Below are 18,733 nucleotides of genomic sequence, written 5' to 3' on the forward strand. Positions count from 1 at the left end.
AGTGACCAGAGGCTCAAGATGAGCCTGAATACTCAGAAACAGGCACACCTTCCAGAACAGGACAGAATACTTTCGTTCACACACAAACCATTATTCGCACAGGAGTTCTTACCTTCCAGGGGGAGGCTGTCTTCGAATCAGTGTCATCCTGTCCGAAGAAGAAGCAACAGCTTAGGCGGCCACGCAAGCGACACAAAACCCGCCCCGCCTTTCCTTCGAGCCCAGTGGCGGTTCCTCTGTGATTCAGAGCCTACCAGCAGCTGGCGGCAAGCTGCAAAGCAACTTGAGGGATGTGAAGCAAACAAATAGAAAACTTCTAATTTTTTATGCAGGAGAAAAAAATGAGGTTGAATTTGAAAACAATTAACTTTTAGTTAATAGGAATTTTTTGGAAAAGGGTTAATAAACCTAAAATTACTTTTAAAACAGTTTGAAAAAACTGGAGATGAAGACTTTGTCTTTTGGAGAATGACAAACGAAAACCAGTGCACAGTATTTCTTTATGAGATTTTTACACACGAAAGACATCTCTGAGGTTCAGAAACAGAAACCCTTATGAGGGTTTTGACTTTATGTTTTTCCTAAGGGCTATTCCTTCTCATAGTCAAGTTCTGCATGAAGCAACTGGGACTTACCCTGGGCATCGCGCCGTACACCTCCTAGAAGGAAAAAGGGAAAGCAGTGCTGTTACTAGAGGAAATGCCCCTTGGAGGAACCCGCACTGCTGTCGGACCACAGAGAATCACAGAGATGGGAGAAGTGCGCTCTCCTAGACAGACCCGGTGTTTACGCGTGAGCCCTTCAGTGGTTCAGGACAACACAGACGCTGAACTCTCCCAACACTGAATGGCTGAAAGGGGAAGGTGGGCTGTTTCCCACGCGGAATGAAGGTAAGGACCTCTGGCCATGGACCCTAAACGAGACGGATCAGGTCATGCAGGGGGCCTGAGCTGCACCTGGGCCATAGCTGTGCCGGGGCCACGGCCCACGGGCAGTGGAAACGTGGGGAGGAGGAGCCAAGTCGCTTCCTCATGGCAACAGAGCGTCGCTCGGGGCAGGACCCGCACACCCACCTGCTGCTGCACTGCCTGCACCTCCTCGGCCATCAGGCCTTCGGACTCTAGGTCTTCGGCCACCTTGTTAATGTCCTTCAGCCTCGACTCATTGGCCTTGAGATCCTGTAACACACAAGACGTGGCAGTCCTGACCCGTGAGAGCAGTTCGAAGGGGGCAGCAGAGGTTCCCAGCTGCGGTTCGCGCCTATGAGTGTCCATCCAACAGGCACCCTGCAGACCGGCTGTTCTCAATGGGGCACCAGTCGGGAGGCCCGTCGCTAGCATGGGGGTGAGAAAATACTGGAAGCAGTCCATCTCCAATTTACTGACAACCCGTGGTTAACGACCCACTACTCTGATTGGATGGAGGTTTTTAAAGATTTTCTTTGGAGGAGAGAACACAGTGTTTTAAAAATGTGATGAAATTTTAATGCTGGCCTCCATGGGAGAAAAAGCCCCCCATGTTTTTTTATGGGTCACAAGAACACTGTTAAACGGGGGGATGAATAAATAAAACGTGGCATGGGGCTACAACAGAGCACCTCCAGCCATAAGAAGTGGCGGGGCCCTGCCCCGTGCCGCAGGACGGGCCCTGAAAGTGCATGCTCCGGAGACCAGTCAGTCACAGGAAGTCACGAAACACACGATTCCGTTTGGAGGAAACGTCTGGAATACGTAAACCCGAAAACAAGAAGCGCATCCCAGGGTTGTCAGGAGCAGGGCAGTGATGGGGAATGACCGCTTGAACGGGGCGTGGTTTCCTTCTGAAGTGATAAAGATGTGTGGAACTAGCTGGAAGTGATGGCCGTACAACGATTGTGAGTGTGTAGTACCAAATACTTCCAAACTGTGTACTTTAAAGTTTCAAGTTAAAGGCATTTAAAAACAGCCACACAGATGGTAGAATACAACATACTTTCATTCTACTAATCCAGAGTCAAAAATCAAAAGCACCAAGTCTTTAAACAATTTTCGGCTCAGCGGCAAGCCTTGTCGTACCTTCTGGAAGTCATCAAACTTCTTTTGCAGCACCTCGACCTGCTCCAGGTCTGCGCCGACCTCCTCACTGGTCAGGGCCGCCTCCTTCTCATTGATCCACTGCTGCAGCTCGTTCGCCTCACGGAACAACATGAACTTCTTGCAGCTCTTCTCCAGCATGCCTTTCCGCTTCGCGCCCAGTTCCAGCAAAGAATGGTACCTGATGTCGTACAAGGGGGGACAATGAAGGCAGTTAGCTTCCTCCAGAGGCCATCTTCCTAACATCAGAGAAACCACCAGGCGTCTCCAAGATGTAGATCCAAGGCTATGAGTTTGGAATGAGGATGCCCTGGTGACAGTGTCAGAATGCAGGTAACGATGAAGAGCCTGAGGACCCCGCCACAGCCTCCGGGATAGGCACCCAGTGGTGGCCAGAACCACCAGGCACACTCATCCCGGGACAACTGTGCCCTTCCGACATCACGACCACACACAAGCGAAACCCAGCGTCCAGCACAGTGACACAGAGTTCATGCGGCTACAGCGGAGATGAGATGGGCTTTCTGGGCGGATGTGTATGGAGTTCCCTCCTCTCTTACAAGGAACTCTCTGAGCAGCCCCCAGGCAGTGAGGCTTTAAACAGTCTCCTACAGAATGTTACTGCCTCTGGTGAACAATAGGAAATTTCTAAAGTGATATACAACTCTCGTTTCTCAGAAAGTCTGGGCAACTTCAGAAGGAAAATCAGGTAGAGTACAGAGTACCAGTACCACTTCCTTAGCTGGAAGACTTAAGACGAACCCAAGAATATTCTAGCTCTTGGGAACCAATACACCAAAGGCTGAACTCCTAGATCTTTGAAGACATGAAAGGACGAAAATGAGACTCACCCTCAAGTCTAAGCTTCACAAAGTGCACTTAGGAAAGCAACGAGTTACCAAGAACCAGAGAGCACTTTAACTGGAGGCACTTAATGTCCTTCTTCCCACCAAGGGCCACTACAGAGCTGGCCTTCAGGTGTGCTGCTGGTCCGCCACAGAGGTCGACAGGAGGGGGCACCAACAACACTCTGAACACACAGCGGCACGTGGAAGCCACCGAGGAGCTAAGCGGCCGTCAACTGACAGTTTCACTGACACCTCGACCCGTGCGAGCGGAAGCTGGGGCACAGAGACGGACCCGCCCGCCACCTGGTCTTTCTGGATGAAGGAGCGCCCTCACGAGAAGCGGCAGGGGGTGGGCAGGCATAGCCATGGACACAGGCGCTCAGCAAGGCTTCGCCTACTCACAGTTCTTCCACCTGTTTCATACGCAGGGATACACTGCCGGCCTCCTTAGTTATGCGTGTCCTGCACAGGGGGGCACAGCAAAAGCATGCACAGATTAGTGGGGCGCACCCACGGGGGTGAGAAGCGGCAGCTCCGACCGGTGCCACGATGGTAGATGCACTGAGTGGGGAGAGTCAGGGAGTCATTAAAAAGCTCTTAGAAGCGGGTCAGGCCGTGAGTAAAATCACGTGAAGAAATAGCAGGAAAATGCAGTTAGGGGGTCAGCGCACCTTCACTGTCCTGGAGAGTCTGCCATGCTTGGGGCAGTCACGTCCCCGTGCTGACACCCTGGCGACTTCACAGAGCAGGGCCGGGGAATAAAGTGACGGCCCTGAGAACGAACGCCGCTGAGAGCCACACACAGCTCCAGGCCAAAACCAACCTCTCCCTCTCCGTCTCTGTCTGTCTCTGTCTCTCCCCCCACCCCTCGTGTCTTAAAAGTAACAAGGGTCTGTGAGTTTACAAATAACCGACTGTCGGGGACCACCAGGGTCGGGAAAGTCCTGTCGTCCTGAACTCCAGTGCAAGTGCGTTTCCTGGGCATCTCCCAAGTGTCTACAGCTGCTGATTTCACTAGTGGGGTCCGGTGTGCCCTGGAGGAGGGACCCAGGTCCCCCAGGGGCTTAGCTCTGGGAAAGGGAATCAACTCCATCCAACATGAAATCAACTCCATTCTCAGAACACAAGCCACGGCAGAGAGAGAAGCTAACAGCCTCTGAAAAGGGGCCGAGCTGTGGAACATCAGAAAAAACAATTTCAGAAATCAGCTCCTGAACTGGAAGGTAACGCTCAGAAAAATGCTGTTTAGGAAAAGAAACCACATGGGGAGGAAACAAAACGAAGGAAAATAAAGGCATCCGTCAGGGATCTGCGTTTCAAACGGTACTGTGGGTAAGAGGGACGCAGGGAAGCAGGAGGCGCACGTCCCTGCGTGCAAGGGGCACCGGAGCACTCGCCCTGGAATCCACAGGACACTGCCTACACCTCGGCCCCCGGGTGGTACCCAGGAAGCCCCGAGCGTCACCAGGACCTTTGTGACCGACTGTGTGGCCCTTACTGATTGTCAATCTGCTCCTGCCGCAGCGCTATGCTGCCTTGCTCCTCCAGGAGATTCTCGCGGGAGGCTGACTGGGCGGGGTCCAGTTTCTTCACGTAGGCTGCTGGCACAAAACCCTGGCGGTCGTTCACTTCCACTTTCCACCAGTCCTGAGGAAAGAGAGGTGGGGTGCTCAGAGCTGACCCCTGTCCCAGGACGGGGAGGGGCCAAGTGTGTGCATGCGCGCACGCGCACACACACACACACACACAGGAGAGCTCGAGCCGTGCTAAGAGGGTCTTATGACAGTGTCCAAGTCACTTGGCACAAGGACTGAAATTTCGGTCGCTTTGGGACCTGCTAGGCACAGAGAAGGCCACGGGCGAAGCTGCAATGACAGACACCCACAGGAAGGACATCCTTCTCTCTGCTTGGACCCTGGAACCATGCGTCCCCTACTGCAGCCCCTAGCCACATGTGGCTAGGTAAATTTCAACCGATTATGACTAAATAAAAACTCCAGTTGCACTTGTCACACGTAAGTGCTTAATAATCACGTGTGGCTAGTGGCTGCCAGAGGGCCCACACACAGAAAATTCCCTCCGCCACGGAAAGTGCTATTGGGAAATGCTGCTGCTGAGGAAACCAGGGGAGGACCAGAGGGCTGGTTCAGGTTTAAGTTGGCATCAACAGAATCCCAGGTCTTCTCCATCTCTCACGAGTAGGCTGTGCTGGGAGTGTAGGAATAAGGGGCTTCTTAGCAATGGCCAAGTACGTCTGTGCGCCTAACCAAGGTGGGAGGTGTACCCCTCGGGTTCAGTCAGGTAACAGGTAGAGTGTCACGCACCTCACTTCAAAGTCATTGTCAAACAGAATGTCAGGGAAGAAAGGCTAAGGAACCAGGCAGCGTGAACTCTGAGAAGACAGAGGCTATGGGGTGACGTCACGGCTCTCTTCAACTATCTGCTGTAGGCGAACAGTGAAGATTGAGAACCAACAGGTACAAGGTACAGACTTGAGATTACATACAAGCGGATGCTGGCTCATAAGAAAGAATTCCCCCGGAAATGTGTGACTGTGACAGAAACACTGTCAGTGAGCGTGTGAGTCACGCCACCATGTGCAGGTGTCCAAGAAGACAGGCTGATGGACCTCCTTGGTCATACACCATGCAGCACAAACCTATGCAAAGCAGGAGACTGACTGGGAAACTTGAGCATCTCTTCAAATTCTAAACCAGCCTCGTTTTACAAAGACACAAGGACCCCCCCACCCCGGCCTGAACAGAAAGAACTGGGGTGCTGACAAGAAGAAACACGGACCGCCATCCGGGCCTTGCCTTGTTGGTGCTGTTGAGCAAGGTGAGAATGTCTCCCTTCTTCATGGTGACCTCTCGCGGGCTCTTCTCCTGGTAGTCGTAGAGCGCCAAGACCAGCTCCTTCCCGGTCTCGTCGTCCATGGGGGCCACTTGTTGCTGACAGCCCACAACAAGAGCAAACACGGTCACATCAAGGATGTCCACCACATGTCACGGAAGCACATGACAGAGTCCAAATTCAACAGCTACATCAAATACACACTCACGAACCTTCTTTGCGAAGCTACTAATAAAACTCAATTCAGCACTGTTAGCTCTCTGATGGCTTTTAAAATCTTGCTTCAAACTGTCTCTAAGCCTTTGTGTTGTAAGATTTAGCAGTAATGTCCCAAGAATGCTGCCCACGAGCGTCACACCTGCTGGCAGGCTCTGGGTCCTGCCACACTCCCCAGCTCCCCGGCTCCCCCGAGCCCCGAGCCCCCTCTGAAGGCAGAGCCACACTCACCCGGCACGACTGAGCCTGCTCTCGCAGGGCCTGGATGCTGCTGCCGTAGGCGCTGAGATCCGACATCAAAGCTTCGTGCTTCTTCAGGAGAGCCTGCACCCCAAACCACACTGTGACCCCATGTGAGGGGCTGGGGCTGCAGCCTCCTCCCCAGCGGCATCACTAACAAGCCACCCTCCCCTGGAATCCTGTTAGCTACACGATGGATGGTGTGATTGCCTCCTGCTCAATACTTTCTCTCCCTTTCAAATAAATGTTAATTTGGAGGAAGTATTAACTGTGACATAGTATTTTTTCACTCTGCATTTACATACTTAACTAGGCAATACTGGAAATGCATAAGGAGAAAAAGGACGGTATCACGTGATCAGTGAACCCACCACCATCTTGGGAAATCAACTACCCACAAGTCAGAGCTGCTTATGGACACGCCCTGCTGGAAGGCCTGCCTGCTGCCCCACCCTCCCCTCACCCCGCCACTTTGGGCTTTTCTTTCTTCACTACCATTTCCAAAGCTTTTCAGCTCTCCCGTCTTTGGGACAATGAAATATAGGTCATGTCAACGTTCAACTCACTGTGGTTTTTGTGACTGGCAAAAAAATAGGCAGTAGGCATAGGCACTACACCTAGATGTTGTGAGTGAGATGTAAGTGTGTCAGTCAAAACACAGAGCACCATCAGAACACAGTGTTTAGCATGTGCAAGTGCATGGTCGAAAGAAGAGATGCAGCGGGAACAGCAAAATGTGAATGGTGAGGAAGGTGACAGGTAGCACCGCCTCTCCTTTAGGTATGACCGAATTTCCATCATACAAAGTAACGCAGAGACTGGAAGGCACCTTAAAACACAATCAACCACAATGCTGCACCTTCCACACTTGGTAATTTTCCCACTGGCCTCCCAGCCCGAGGCCCAGGCAGGTGCAGAGCCAGCGCGACACTCCCCCAGCCCAGTCACCTCGGCTGAGTCCTCATCCTTCCCGTAGTCGGTGCTGCCCACGATGGGCTCCTTCTCCCGCATCCAGGACTCGGCCTCATTGGCGTCGGCAAAGTATTGCTGCGCCTGCAGAGAGTCCTCCAGGTCCTGCCGCCGCTGGGACGCTTTGGATTTGAGCGACTCCCACTTCTGGTTCAGCTCATTGAGCTTGGCCTTCACATCCTCCGCAGCAAAGTGGCCTGGGAGACGGGCAGGGGGCGGGAGGACAAGGAAAAGCATGTTGACATGCTGCAGGACAAAAAAGGCCTTCCATGTTTTCACTTTCGTCACTACATGTTGGTGAGCCGGGCCGCTTATTTCCACGTTTTATGAGCAGCTCAGGTTCCAATCCGCCAACAGGTTTGCTCATTTGTGCTTCACAAACCATGAGCTCTATCTAGACTCTAAGAGTCAGACGCCCCAAGTTGGCATCAGCGAGGTTATCGTAAAGAAATGAGTAACAGCACTCCCCCAGTCCTCAGCCTCCAGGCCCTGTACCATCAACAGTCGTCCTGTCTCACAGATAAGAAATCCAGGCTCGGGGAGGTTAAGGTCTACCCAAGGTCACAGGGCTAGAGCAGAATGGAGATGGTCCTCAACCCCACAGTCCAGTCTAACTCATGCCCTCCACCACAGAAGAGGGATGACATGGAGAACAGAAGCAAAGCCGCTTTCCCGGATGACCACGGCTCACCTTCCTCCACCATGGCGTTCCCCTTCTGTGTAACTGCTTTGATGCGGGGTTCGTGTCCGGCAATTTCTGCCTGGAGGGCTTGGTGTTTCTTCAGCAGATTCTGGACTCCAATCAAATCTTTGCCTGGAAGCAGAAGAAACCACCCCCAGTCATCCAAGCCATCGAGAGAAAAGGCAGCGCTAACTGTCACCCATGGCTTCCACCCCAATTCCAGGTGACTTTAAATTTGACCCTGCTCACTCTGACGTGTGCCCCCTTAGACCACAAGGGTGGAGCCCTTTCCGGGCTGGACTCCGATCCAACGGAGGGAGACTGACCTCTGTTGGTGGACGCAGCGATGGGCTCCTTCTCGCGAATCCATGTCTCCTCATCCTCGACATCACGGAAGAGCTGCTGCAAACGCAGAGAGTCGGCCAGCTTCTGCTTCCGGGCGATCATGGGCTCCTTGAGCGCTTCGTAGCGAGCCACGAGGGCTTCCTGCTTCTTCTTGATGTTTTCAGCGTCAAAATGGCCAGCGTCCTGGAACTGGCGGGCCTGAATGGTGATGCCATCGATCCGATCCTGGGAATGGAAAAGGACGGACAGTCTTGAAAGCTGGGACCCGAGCTGAGCAGCTTTACCACTAGGCCGACTCTTGTCACTTCAGGTGTGGTTTGAGCTACACAAAGAAAAATTAACAAGGTTCCTTCTCCCCCTCTGCCGTCTGCTTCCCTCATGCTGGGCTCCCAGAAAGCCGAGGGGACAGCTGGACTGCAGCAGGAGCACACGTGGCATGTGGGGCTATGTAAGAAATTGACTCATTTCACCCCTCCCCAAACCAGCTGGGACCTGAATCACCGGCCCAGCAGCACCCGTTCGCACTCTACCTGGTGGGCGGCCACATCAGCCTCCAGCAGGGCGTGCTTCTTCTGCAGGTTCTGGACGTTCGTAAGGTCTTTGCCGTAGTCGTCGGAAGCCAAGTGGCCCTCCACTTCATACAGCCACAGTTCGATGTCCTCCACGTTGCGGTTAAACTGCTGCTGCTGGTTCGCCTCGCGGAGCTTTATTCCTAGGTGGAGAGGCACATGGATTTTCTGTTAACACTGCTTCCATCAACACACAAATGGGCAAAGGAGGCTCCCGCCTGTGAGTACGTGGAACAGCTTATTCTTTTATTATTTATTTGTGCTATTTGTCTTACTATTATTGCCATCATTTCGTATCTTCTAGATAACGATGGCTGGACACTCAGCATCCGGCTGCCTTCCCCCATACTGCTCACAGACGGAGGCTGCCCAGTGCAGGGCCACGTGTCAGGATGGGAGTCCCGCTCACTCCCATCACAAGGGGAAAGAAAGCAAACTGCAGCCTCTGCTCTCCCTTCTAGGTGCCGACTTGGAATTGTTCAGAAAGCATTCTAACCCCCGTGAGATAAGGGCCCTTGGGCAGTATTAGGATTGGGAATTAATAAACACCCTTGGGTCATAGCTGAACTCTGACTTTTCGTGACGAGGCCCAATCCAGGGAGGGCCAGTTAGCCGAATCACCCCTTTCTCTCTTAGGCTCCCCACCAACTGCACGCTCAACCACGTTTACCACATCTGCAAAGCATCGGAGCCCAAGGCAGTAACCCCTGCACGGACGTGCGCCCCAGTGCCCAGGGCCATCTGCACCCCTTCCTGGGTGGTGTACATCCCTATGACACTTAACCAGGAGGGAACAGTTCCCTCCCTGAACATTCCTGTCCATTCCTGGCACAATCCTGTGAACCATATTCTCTCACCTTTCAGCTCAGTGGCCTCTAGCAGTTTCTTCCACAAACTGATGACCTCATTCATTCGAGCCGCCACTTCCTCCTTGGCGTAGTGGTTGACATCTATCAGCTTCTGCCCTGCTTTCTCCAGGGCGTCAATGCGGCTCTGGTTTGCTGAGAGCTCAGCCTCAAAAGCCTGATGCTTCTGGACTTTTCCTTGTAGGTTGGATGGGTCCTGCCAACAGAAGAAAGAAGGGGATTCTACCTTGAACTTGAGCAGGTTACCTTGTGTTAGCTTCACACTTATCTTTACAAGAGGGTATATGATGAAATGGTCAGCTTACATTAAATAGCACAGGTGTCAGAATTCCCTATTTTTTTAGCTGTATTTATCTGTGGAACTGTGTTCAGCTTACTAACCGAGTACCACACGGCAATGCTAACAGTACATTACTTTGTAAGCTTCATCTGTGGCAGTTTTCATCTTCTCATTGACCCAACTCTTGAGCTCATCAGAATCACGGAAGAACTGTTGCAAGTGGAAGGAATCGGCCAACTGGGCCCGGCGACACATGGCTCTCTCGTGAAGGGCATTGCGGCGGCTCAGGAGCTGGAAAACAAGGACCACGTGACTCTCCAGTTCCTACTGCCCCAGAGGTTTCCAGCTCGAGAGGCTAACCCGCAGCATCTGTCCTAGAAGGGACATCTGTGCAGGGGACAGAAGGAGCATAAAGGGCCCAGAACTCACTGCATCTCGGCGAGTAGCCACGTCGTCCATGGCGTAGTGGTTGTTTTGAATGAGCTTGGTTGCAAATTCATCTAGAGCCTAGGGAGGAAGAAGAGTTCTTCAGGGATCAGAGGACTATTCCAGAGGTTGGCCTCCAGAGACAAGTAACTGCTGAACAGGTCACAGAACACGCTAAGCCTTCCCACAGGTCGAGGTTTTCTCAGACAACGCTGAAATCAGAGTTGTTGCTGACGGTATTAGTCAGACGTATCAACGCTTGCTGGCTCCCCGCAAGGCTGGAGACATCAGCCATGCAGCCTGACCAGCACCAGGCATCGGCTCAAAGCCTTCCAGTCCCTACTTCTGAAATCTGCTGCTAGTGGGAAAGATGCTTTCCCCCATATATTAATTCTTACCTACTTTCAACAAAAGGTACATCTGAACTTGGAGGCTTACGTCAGGAAAACTTTCATTCTACAAAGGGGTGTTGCCTCCTCCCGGACGGCATACCGCCCCCGCCCTGAGACTGCCAGCGTCCACAGGGCTGCCTTCCGCACTGATCCCTCATCAAGTCTGCTCAGGGACCATTCGGAGAAAGAGGACCCTTGGGCGGCCCTGGCAGCGACAGGGGTCTTACTGTAATCTTTTCCTCCTGGGCACTCAGGGACTTCTCAAAGTCCTCATGCTTCTTGAGAAGTGCTTCCACACTATCCAGGGAATCCCCCAAGTCTTCGTTCAGCAGGAAAGCCTGGCAACAGCAAACACAGTGTTCAGAAGACTGCCCTATTCCTTTCATCTCTTAAGGCTCGAAAGCAAAAGACAGTTTCGCCAAAATACAAAAAGAAGGAAAGCGAGTCTCCGGCTGTTACACTCGGAGCTCTCTTCTGGCAGGCCCAGCCCTTCTAGACGGACCCAGTAACAGCACGAAATCCTTGTCCCACATTCTTTGGACACTTTTTCCAAATAGCTCTTGATGCGTCTACTAGATTTAGATTACACATAATCCTAAAATCTAAGAGGGAAAAAATCTCCCGCTTAATAAAAAGTTTCACACCATCACACTCATCTGAAAACCGGAGCCCTTACTGAGTTTCCCCGCCTTCCCTGCGTTAGGAACTGAAATGGTAATGACTTCCCACACGAAATAAGCCAACCATGTGGGCAGGGTGGGGGATGGGCAAGAAACGCAACCATCAACAAAGCATTTAGCACCAGTCCTGGCCTCAGTAACCTATGATGACAGTGAGCTATTAACAAACAATAAAAAAAAGCAGAGAAAAGAGACACAGAGCCCTGAGCTCGCTGAGCCAGCCAGTTGCCTCTGCTCACAAGTTACCTCCTGCTTGCTCATCCAGTTGTCCACCTGCTCCGTGTCCCGGTAGAAGAGCTGCAGGTCCATGCACTGCTCGTACTGCTGCCTGCGCAGCTCCCACAGCTCCAGCAGGGCGGCGCGCTCCTCCGAGAGAACAGCCAGCTGCGAGGGAGAGCACACAGGGTGGGAGGGAAGACCAGCCAGTCCGGATGCTGCCGCTCACACAAAAGGCTGCCCGGGAACTTCTAATCCTCACGCTCATCTCCAGGCCCGCACCACATCCACTCGTGGGTGCCAGCCAAGTCACAGGAAGCCACATGAATCCTGAGCAGCTTGTACATTTATGCCGGATATACGAGGGATGGCCCTGTTCTAATTAATCTAGTTAATTTATTGCCACATTATCACAACTTATTTCCAGTAAAAATGTGAAGGAAACTGCCAGGCGGAAGAAAAAGGGCATCTACCTAAAAGCGAGGCAGGGGGAGCATTTGAGATCTTGCTCCCCGGCACATGTTATCAGTGACTCAAACTCTTAAAAACGTTCAAAAAATAAAAAGAAATAAAAATAAAAGTGAGGCAGTATAAATGGGGTAGGGACTCTCAGCTGAGAAATATCAGTTGAGTGGGGACTCCCTGAAAGATGTCAGGGAATTCAGCAATGCCCTGGGCACAGTTTTTAGGCTCCTAAGTTAATGACACAACAAAGTGTGTCTTTGAAGTATCTCCTCTTAGCCTACATGTAACACTTTTTAAAGCAGCATTATCTAATGTTCTTCCGGCAGCTTTATGCCCCAAGATACCTTGAAATTAAATATACCCATTAATATGACGAAAAGTTGTTTCTCCTTGGCTCCAACTACTAATGCAGGACTCAACTTCCTGCGCAATCTCCTACGTCCCCAATAAACTAAACTTCCTCTGTTTAACCACCATGCCGTACATACACCTTTTTACACGGAGAAGCTGCTCCTGAATTTCCATGTGAATCCCTGTCTGAGTTTTCTCACGCCTCAAGGTGCATGCCGTGTCTGGGTACTTAAGGGTGGTAACAGCTTTCAGAGACTTAGTAAAAGCACCTTCTCCTCTCTTACCTTCTCCCTGACTTCATCAGAGGCGTAATGACCAGCGGTCAGCAGGGCCTGTCCAGACTCATCTGCCGATTTAAAGCTGTCTTCATGGGCATCAATTTCACCCTACAGGAGGAAAAAGGCCCAATTTATGCCCAGATCTTGCAAAAGAAAAATAAGTTGTGGAATTTCAAATAATCGTCACAAATCAGAGTATCCCATCTAGAATGAGGAAGAGATGAAAGCTAAGGCCAGGCTCCCTGACACTAGCCCAGGCCGTCAAACAGAAGCGCACCACTTACTAAGGAGTCCTCTTCCTACTGGCTTTTCATGCCACCCCTGTCTGGTTTCCACTTCGCGGGGTCTGAGCTCTCTGTCTTCTGCCCCACTGGTCTATCTGTCTTCCTTGTTCCGGACGGACCTGTTTACTATGACTCTGGTAGCTGGCAGGGGAGCTGCCCGTGAATGAAGTTACAACCACTCCGACAGTTAAGTGCCACACTGATGCACTGGAAGCCCATGTCTTTACTTCTGGAAAGTTTTAAGACACTACCTTGTGCTCCTGATGCCTATCCAGAAGGGCTTCGGCCCCGGCCACGTCGTTGGCAAGCTCATCTGCATTGATGAGGGCTTTCATCTCCGTCACCCAGCTGGTGAGGTCACGGAAGTCGGCAAGGAAGCGCTGGAGCCTGGGGAAAACCAAAGCTAAGTCCTGAGATGTTTCCAGAGGAGCTCCAGGATGGAAAACAGAGCTCTGCGCTCCATGTTCTCAAAAGCCTAACACACCATACAGATCCTAGTCCTAGGAAACAAGGATTCTTCCAATCCAAAGAAAAGCAAAAGGAGGGAAGGGGGCGTAAGGGGACTAAAAGGTAATATAAAAAAAAACAACGAAAATTCAGTTAAAAAACAAAGGAAAACAAGAGAAGGCTCAAGTCAGTCCTTCACATGGAGACTCTGTCCATCACCATAAACCCCAATCTTGTCCTTTATCTTCAATTTCCTTGTTATTCCCAAGTTCAACCCGGGGATGGTAAGTCAGAAGCATTCCTTCCCTTTCCTACCCTTGATTTACTCAATTTTAACAGGGTATTCACATGGTGCTCACGTTGCTAAAGACTATTGGTCATAACACAGTGACAGAGGATGAAAGATGTTTACGAGGTTAGAAACATTACGCGTGCGTGTACACACACACACACACACACACACACACACACACGGTAAAACTGCCAGTCTCCAAACCACAGAGGGAGGAAAAAGTGACCTGCATTATCTTAGCAGAGGAAACCGCAGGGCCTCCAGAAACACTGTCAGCCTACAGAACTGACCCTGAACACTGCCTTCCTCTCTTCTCTAAACAAAACCCCGCGATACAGGTTGCTGAGCACTGGGGGGTTACTTCTACCTGTAGGAGTCGTTGAGCCGCGCGTGTCTCTCGGCCGCGAGAGTGCGGATCTGCTCCCAGTTTGCGATCAGCTCCTCTCGCTTCACTTGAATCTGAGTGGCGCTCAGCGGGTGGGCCTGCTGCAGGCGATCGGCTTCCGCACACAGGGCTTTGACCTAGAAACACGCTCCATCAGGACTGCTCTGACGACCCTTGGTGACATAGTTATAGAATCGGCTGCTTTCAAAACCTACCTTGTCCTCTAAGGCAGCCAGATCTCTCTCCAAACCTTCGTGCTTCCGAAGCAGAGCCTGAACACTGGCCAGGTCTCGGCCAAAATCGTCAGAGGCCATTAACTGCTCCTTTTCCTTAATCCAGCTGATAGTCTCATCCACGTCCCTGCAAAATAAGGGCACCAGGTAATCCAGGGGTAGGACTGTCTAGAACTGGGAACACTACATGGGCCAAGACCCAGTCAGCTGCAACCTCTCACAGGCACGCGCCATATATGCGACCCTCCCGGTGGAGGCCCAGTCCCCAGAGCGCCCTCTGGCGTGGTACCTGTTAAAGCGCTGAACCTCAGCTGCCCCAAAGAGCTTCCCCTGTCGCTGCAGAGCCAGCCCCTTCAGCCGCTGCCAGGCTGCGTTCACTTCGTCCTGCTTGGTCTTGATCAGCTCCTCCTCTGGGTGCTGCTCCTGAACAAGGAAGAGAACGAGGAGGAGCCTGGGCCCACGGCCTCTGCGCCCCAAACAGTCCCCTGCAGTTGGCTCCCCGAGGGATCTGCTTCAGCAAGCCTTCAGCGTTTTTCCTGGGGGATGAAGTGACGCTTGTCCAAAAAGAGCTGCTATTTCCTTGCGTACACAGAGGCGAGAACCAGTGTCTCCCTCAGAGGAGAGCGCCGGGTCTACGAGGTGGTTACAGGAGCCTCAGCGCCAGAGCCTGCGTGTGGACAAACACCGTGGCTCCAGCTTCAGGGACCTTCATTGACGTGCGTCTCTGCCCACGTGGTCAAGGTGCAGTGTTCGGGCCATAAAACGGTTCTCGTGGTTTGCTCTTGACTTCACACTGGAGATATTTCTCTAAAAGTACCCTTCCCCACCAACCAAATATTTTTGTTGTTTTGTTTTAATAAATATGGCATGTCAGGGAGAAGGTGAAGTATTTCAGGATTCTGGGGTCCATCTGTGAGACCCTGGGCTTGGCCTGACGGTGCCTCTAAGCACCAGCGTGGGCTGGACTGGGGTTCGGGACAGCACATTTGTCCCTGGAAGGACGAGTATTCTGAGGGATGCTGGCTCTCCTTTCCCTTCACCACTGATTAGAAAGGACACAAGGCCCTGGCTGGTGTGGCTCAGTGGATTGAATGCCAGCCTGCGAACCAAAGGGTTGCTGGTTCGATTCCCAGTCAGGGCACAGGCCTGCATGGATTGCAGGCCAGGTTCCCCAGTGGGGGGGCACATAAGAGGCAACCACACATTGATGTTTCTCTCCCTCTCTTCCCCTCTGTCTAAAAATAAATAAAATCTTCAAAAAAAGGACACAAGGACCAGGCCTGACACAGATCCATACATTTACAATTTGTACCCCCAAAATCCAATTTCCTACAAGCAGTTGTCCAGCTCCTACCACTTGGTGTCTCTGGAGCACTCTAACCCCATAGTGAAATGTGAGATAAGGAAGCAGCTTATAGGACTGGGGGCCCAGGCAATGGGGAAGGGCGTGGCACTCCCCAGTAAGAGTGTTGCAGCTCCCAGTGGAGAGCCCATTCGTTAAAGGTCCCCAGGCTCCCAAGGGAGCCCTGGGAGCAGCAACCAGGCCTTGGTGGACGCCTGCCAATCTGAGAAGCATGCTCCACCACACCCTCGTCTGAGAAACCCTGACACCCAGCTTCGGCAGCCCCACAGAAGCTTCCCGAGCCCTGTTCGAAGGTGGGTGGAGGACACAGATCAAATGAACTCTGCCCGTCCAGCCTTCAGACACCAGTTAAAAAGCACTTTCTAAATTAGAAGTAGTCAGTATTGCTGCCTCACTCCCATCTAAACAAAACTTAGATGTGCTTACCAGAGCTTCCTCCCTCAGAAACTAGGGACCCGATCATCAAAATGTTCTGGAAACACTAAATAGTTAACATAAGGACGTTGTAAGAAGCACTTTGCTATTTACCTGAATGAGTTTGGCAGCAAACTGGTTCACTTCATTAACTCTTTCTTCATGAGCAGCCATATCTGTTTGAAACTCTTCAAATTTCTTCTGCAAAACCTCCACGTGTTCCAGGTCCTGGCCCAGCTCCTCGGAAGTCACGATTGCTTCCTATTCAGGGACCATGACAAAGCCAGAGTCACCAACCAATTCCTGGTAACAGTGGCCCCAGAACTTACGAACAAGGCACATTGGGCCCTGTCAGCTGTAGTGACGCAGTTTTCTGGGCGCTTTGTGATTTGGGGTCCTCTCCTAGTTAAGATGTTACGCTGACAGCGTTAGGTCTCAGAGACCCCAGGTCTCAGTCACAGACGGGAACACACGGACAGCTGCCCACCACCACCGCTCCCACCAACCCTGGCCCTCCGATGCAGCTCCGGGGGTCTCCTACCTTTCCTTCAGCAGCCCTTTCCTCTCGGAACATACCTTGTCATTGATCCAGTCCATCACGTCCTCACACTCTCGCAGGTACTGCACCAGCTTCTGGGCCTGCAGCAGTTTGACGCCCTTCTCCCGCATCTTCTCCAGCAGCAAGTCCCACTGGCGGTGCAGCTCCAGCAAGCGAGTCTGCAGGGGGAAGGTCAACCCGACGCATCACGACCGTTTCTGTGTGACCCGGCTCGTCCAGAGAGCTCCAGCAAGTCAGAAACCTCAGGGAGCTCCGAACAAGCCTTTTAAAGAGATAACCCACGAAGTGGAGAGGAAATCATGAGTTCAGCTGAGAACAGAGAAAAGCACACACTTGAGAGCGGTCTGGTGGGTCTTAAAGTGCTGGCCCGTCATAGGTGTATATTCTAGTTTACATCAAAGGAGTTATTAACTATTATCATCAGTCACTGAGGTTATATTATTTGTAATATTTAATGTCATTAGTATTCTTAATCATGAAAGTACTGAAGTGGACTCCTCGGTCAGAAAACCGCCGGGGGGAGAAAGATGAGGAGTAACGTGGAACCTCGGCAGAAATCACTGAGGGGCACATTCTGACTTCATGAAGGTAAAGGGAAAACAAACAAGAGGTCCTACGGACGTCACGAATGTAGTCACGAATGTAAACATATAATTACGAGGCCCGAGTAAACAGGGCGACCTTAGTACAAAAGCAGGAAAGGTGGGTCCTGAAATGTCATCAGCTATCAAGAGGGTTCTCAGTAGGAAAAGCTCTGGGGCTTCTGTGAAGAGATACGGTTTGTGCTACAGCTCAGGGTTGGTGCATTTCAAATTTCACCCAAGCGGCAGCCACAAGCCCAGACACAGTCACTTCCCAGCATCTTGGGGTTTCCACAGCACAGTCCTTGTAAGGACTTGTCAAGAACTGGGGGGCACTGATCATCAGTCCAAGCTTAGGTGATGCGTTCTCATACTCTAATCCAATCTCAACGCGTTGATGACGCCTACCCAAGATACTGGGAGTCTCCGTGTACCCGACAGACAAGCGAGCACCACAAAACGTCTGAACACGCACAGGAGAGAGGTTCGGGATCCACCCATCGTTGAGGTGCCACTCCCAGCAAGCCAAAAACTTGAAAGCCCTGGGAGACTCAACATGGGTGGATTCTCTCAGAAACGAGTTGTGTTTCATTTGAAAGGAGAAAGCAGTGGGGGGGAAATACTGTTCACACAATTCACTTCCAGCACTGCAATCACTTCCACCACGGTGGGTAAAGCCGAACCCACTGCCGGGGAGGAAGTGGAAGGCATTCCAGGGCAAGGGGAAAGGCAACCCACAGCAACTCAATACTCCACCTACTCGGATGTGAGACCCAATGTGGGTGGCGGTGACTATGGGGCGCCACGCCGTCCGGTACGGTGTGAAAGTCTAAACCAGTGACAGACAGGTTACCCAGGACACGTGCAGCCTCCGCACCCCTCCCACCTCCTCTATGCCACACTGCCTACAGAGCTAAGTTACTGAGGCAGATCACCAAGCCAGGGTCAGCATGGGAACTGTGAGCATGAAAGAAAAGACGCAAGAGATAAAATGAGAGCCCTTTGCTCAAATTCAGTCCTTATGAGAAAGCTGGAGAAAACTTCACCATCGGGTCACCCATCAGTTTCTCACAAACTCCTTTTTCACACCCCCTAATGAACTGGGGCTGGGCCCGTCCCAGGCCTGGAACAACTTGCCCACTCCTGGTGTGCCTGGTCTTGTGATTACTGCAGGTCAGAGAGAGTACAGCCTCACAAGAGTACTACTGTTCGACAGCGTGAGTGGGCAGACAGGCAGGGGCACTCAAGAAACACTCGGAAAGCTGACAGCGTGGAGGAGAAGTCCTGGTTCTGACTCAGGCAGGTTTCTCAACAGGGACATGAGCAAGCAGCCCACGCTTCCAGAGAAGCAGTGGACGGAAGCCGTTCTCCCAGAGTGAATGGGGCTGCTCGGCAGTAGCACAGCCAGGTGACCGAGGGGGACTGGA

At 52.0% G+C, this 18,733-nt stretch overlaps 1 protein-coding gene across 10 annotated transcripts in view; it reads right to left on the reverse strand.

Annotated features, from left to right (window-relative positions):
• Nucleotides 1-18,733, reverse strand: part of SPTAN1 (spectrin alpha, non-erythrocytic 1) — a 56,285-nt gene that overhangs the window by 24,430 nt on the left and 13,122 nt on the right. For 7 of the 10 annotated variants that reach the window (XM_053919959.2, XM_045197054.3, XM_053919956.2 and 4 more), the window contains exons 4-27: nucleotides 16,743-16,883; nucleotides 16,281-16,427; nucleotides 14,679-14,812; nucleotides 14,372-14,516; nucleotides 14,139-14,293; nucleotides 13,284-13,419; nucleotides 12,755-12,856; nucleotides 11,685-11,822; nucleotides 10,986-11,096; nucleotides 10,370-10,447; nucleotides 10,076-10,231; nucleotides 9,652-9,856; nucleotides 8,756-8,937; nucleotides 8,207-8,450; nucleotides 7,890-8,012; nucleotides 7,178-7,395; nucleotides 6,221-6,313; nucleotides 5,737-5,871; nucleotides 4,419-4,567; nucleotides 3,323-3,382; nucleotides 2,055-2,253; nucleotides 1,074-1,178; nucleotides 636-659; nucleotides 113-148 (exon numbers count right to left, since the gene is read on the reverse strand). In XM_053919959.2, coding sequence (XP_053775934.1) covers nucleotides 113-148; nucleotides 636-659; nucleotides 1,074-1,178; nucleotides 2,055-2,253; nucleotides 3,323-3,382; nucleotides 4,419-4,567; nucleotides 5,737-5,871; nucleotides 6,221-6,313; nucleotides 7,178-7,395; nucleotides 7,890-8,012; nucleotides 8,207-8,450; nucleotides 8,756-8,937; nucleotides 9,652-9,856; nucleotides 10,076-10,231; nucleotides 10,370-10,447; nucleotides 10,986-11,096; nucleotides 11,685-11,822; nucleotides 12,755-12,856; nucleotides 13,284-13,419; nucleotides 14,139-14,293; nucleotides 14,372-14,516; nucleotides 14,679-14,812; nucleotides 16,281-16,427; nucleotides 16,743-16,883 — 3,216 coding nt within the window. The remainder of the gene's footprint in view (nucleotides 1-112; nucleotides 149-635; nucleotides 660-1,073; nucleotides 1,179-2,054; nucleotides 2,254-3,322; nucleotides 3,383-4,418; nucleotides 4,568-5,736; nucleotides 5,872-6,220; nucleotides 6,314-7,177; nucleotides 7,396-7,889; nucleotides 8,013-8,206; nucleotides 8,451-8,755; nucleotides 8,938-9,651; nucleotides 9,857-10,075; nucleotides 10,232-10,369; nucleotides 10,448-10,985; nucleotides 11,097-11,684; nucleotides 11,823-12,754; nucleotides 12,857-13,283; nucleotides 13,420-14,138; nucleotides 14,294-14,371; nucleotides 14,517-14,678; nucleotides 14,813-16,280; nucleotides 16,428-16,742; nucleotides 16,884-18,733) is intronic. The other 3 variants (XM_053919961.2, XM_053919972.2, XM_053919982.2) reach the window with 1 other exon arrangement.

Source organism: Desmodus rotundus, chromosome 1, assembly GCF_022682495.2.
Source record: "Desmodus rotundus isolate HL8 chromosome 1, HLdesRot8A.1, whole genome shotgun sequence".
NCBI classification, from domain to species: Eukaryota; Metazoa; Chordata; class Mammalia; order Chiroptera; family Phyllostomidae; genus Desmodus; species Desmodus rotundus.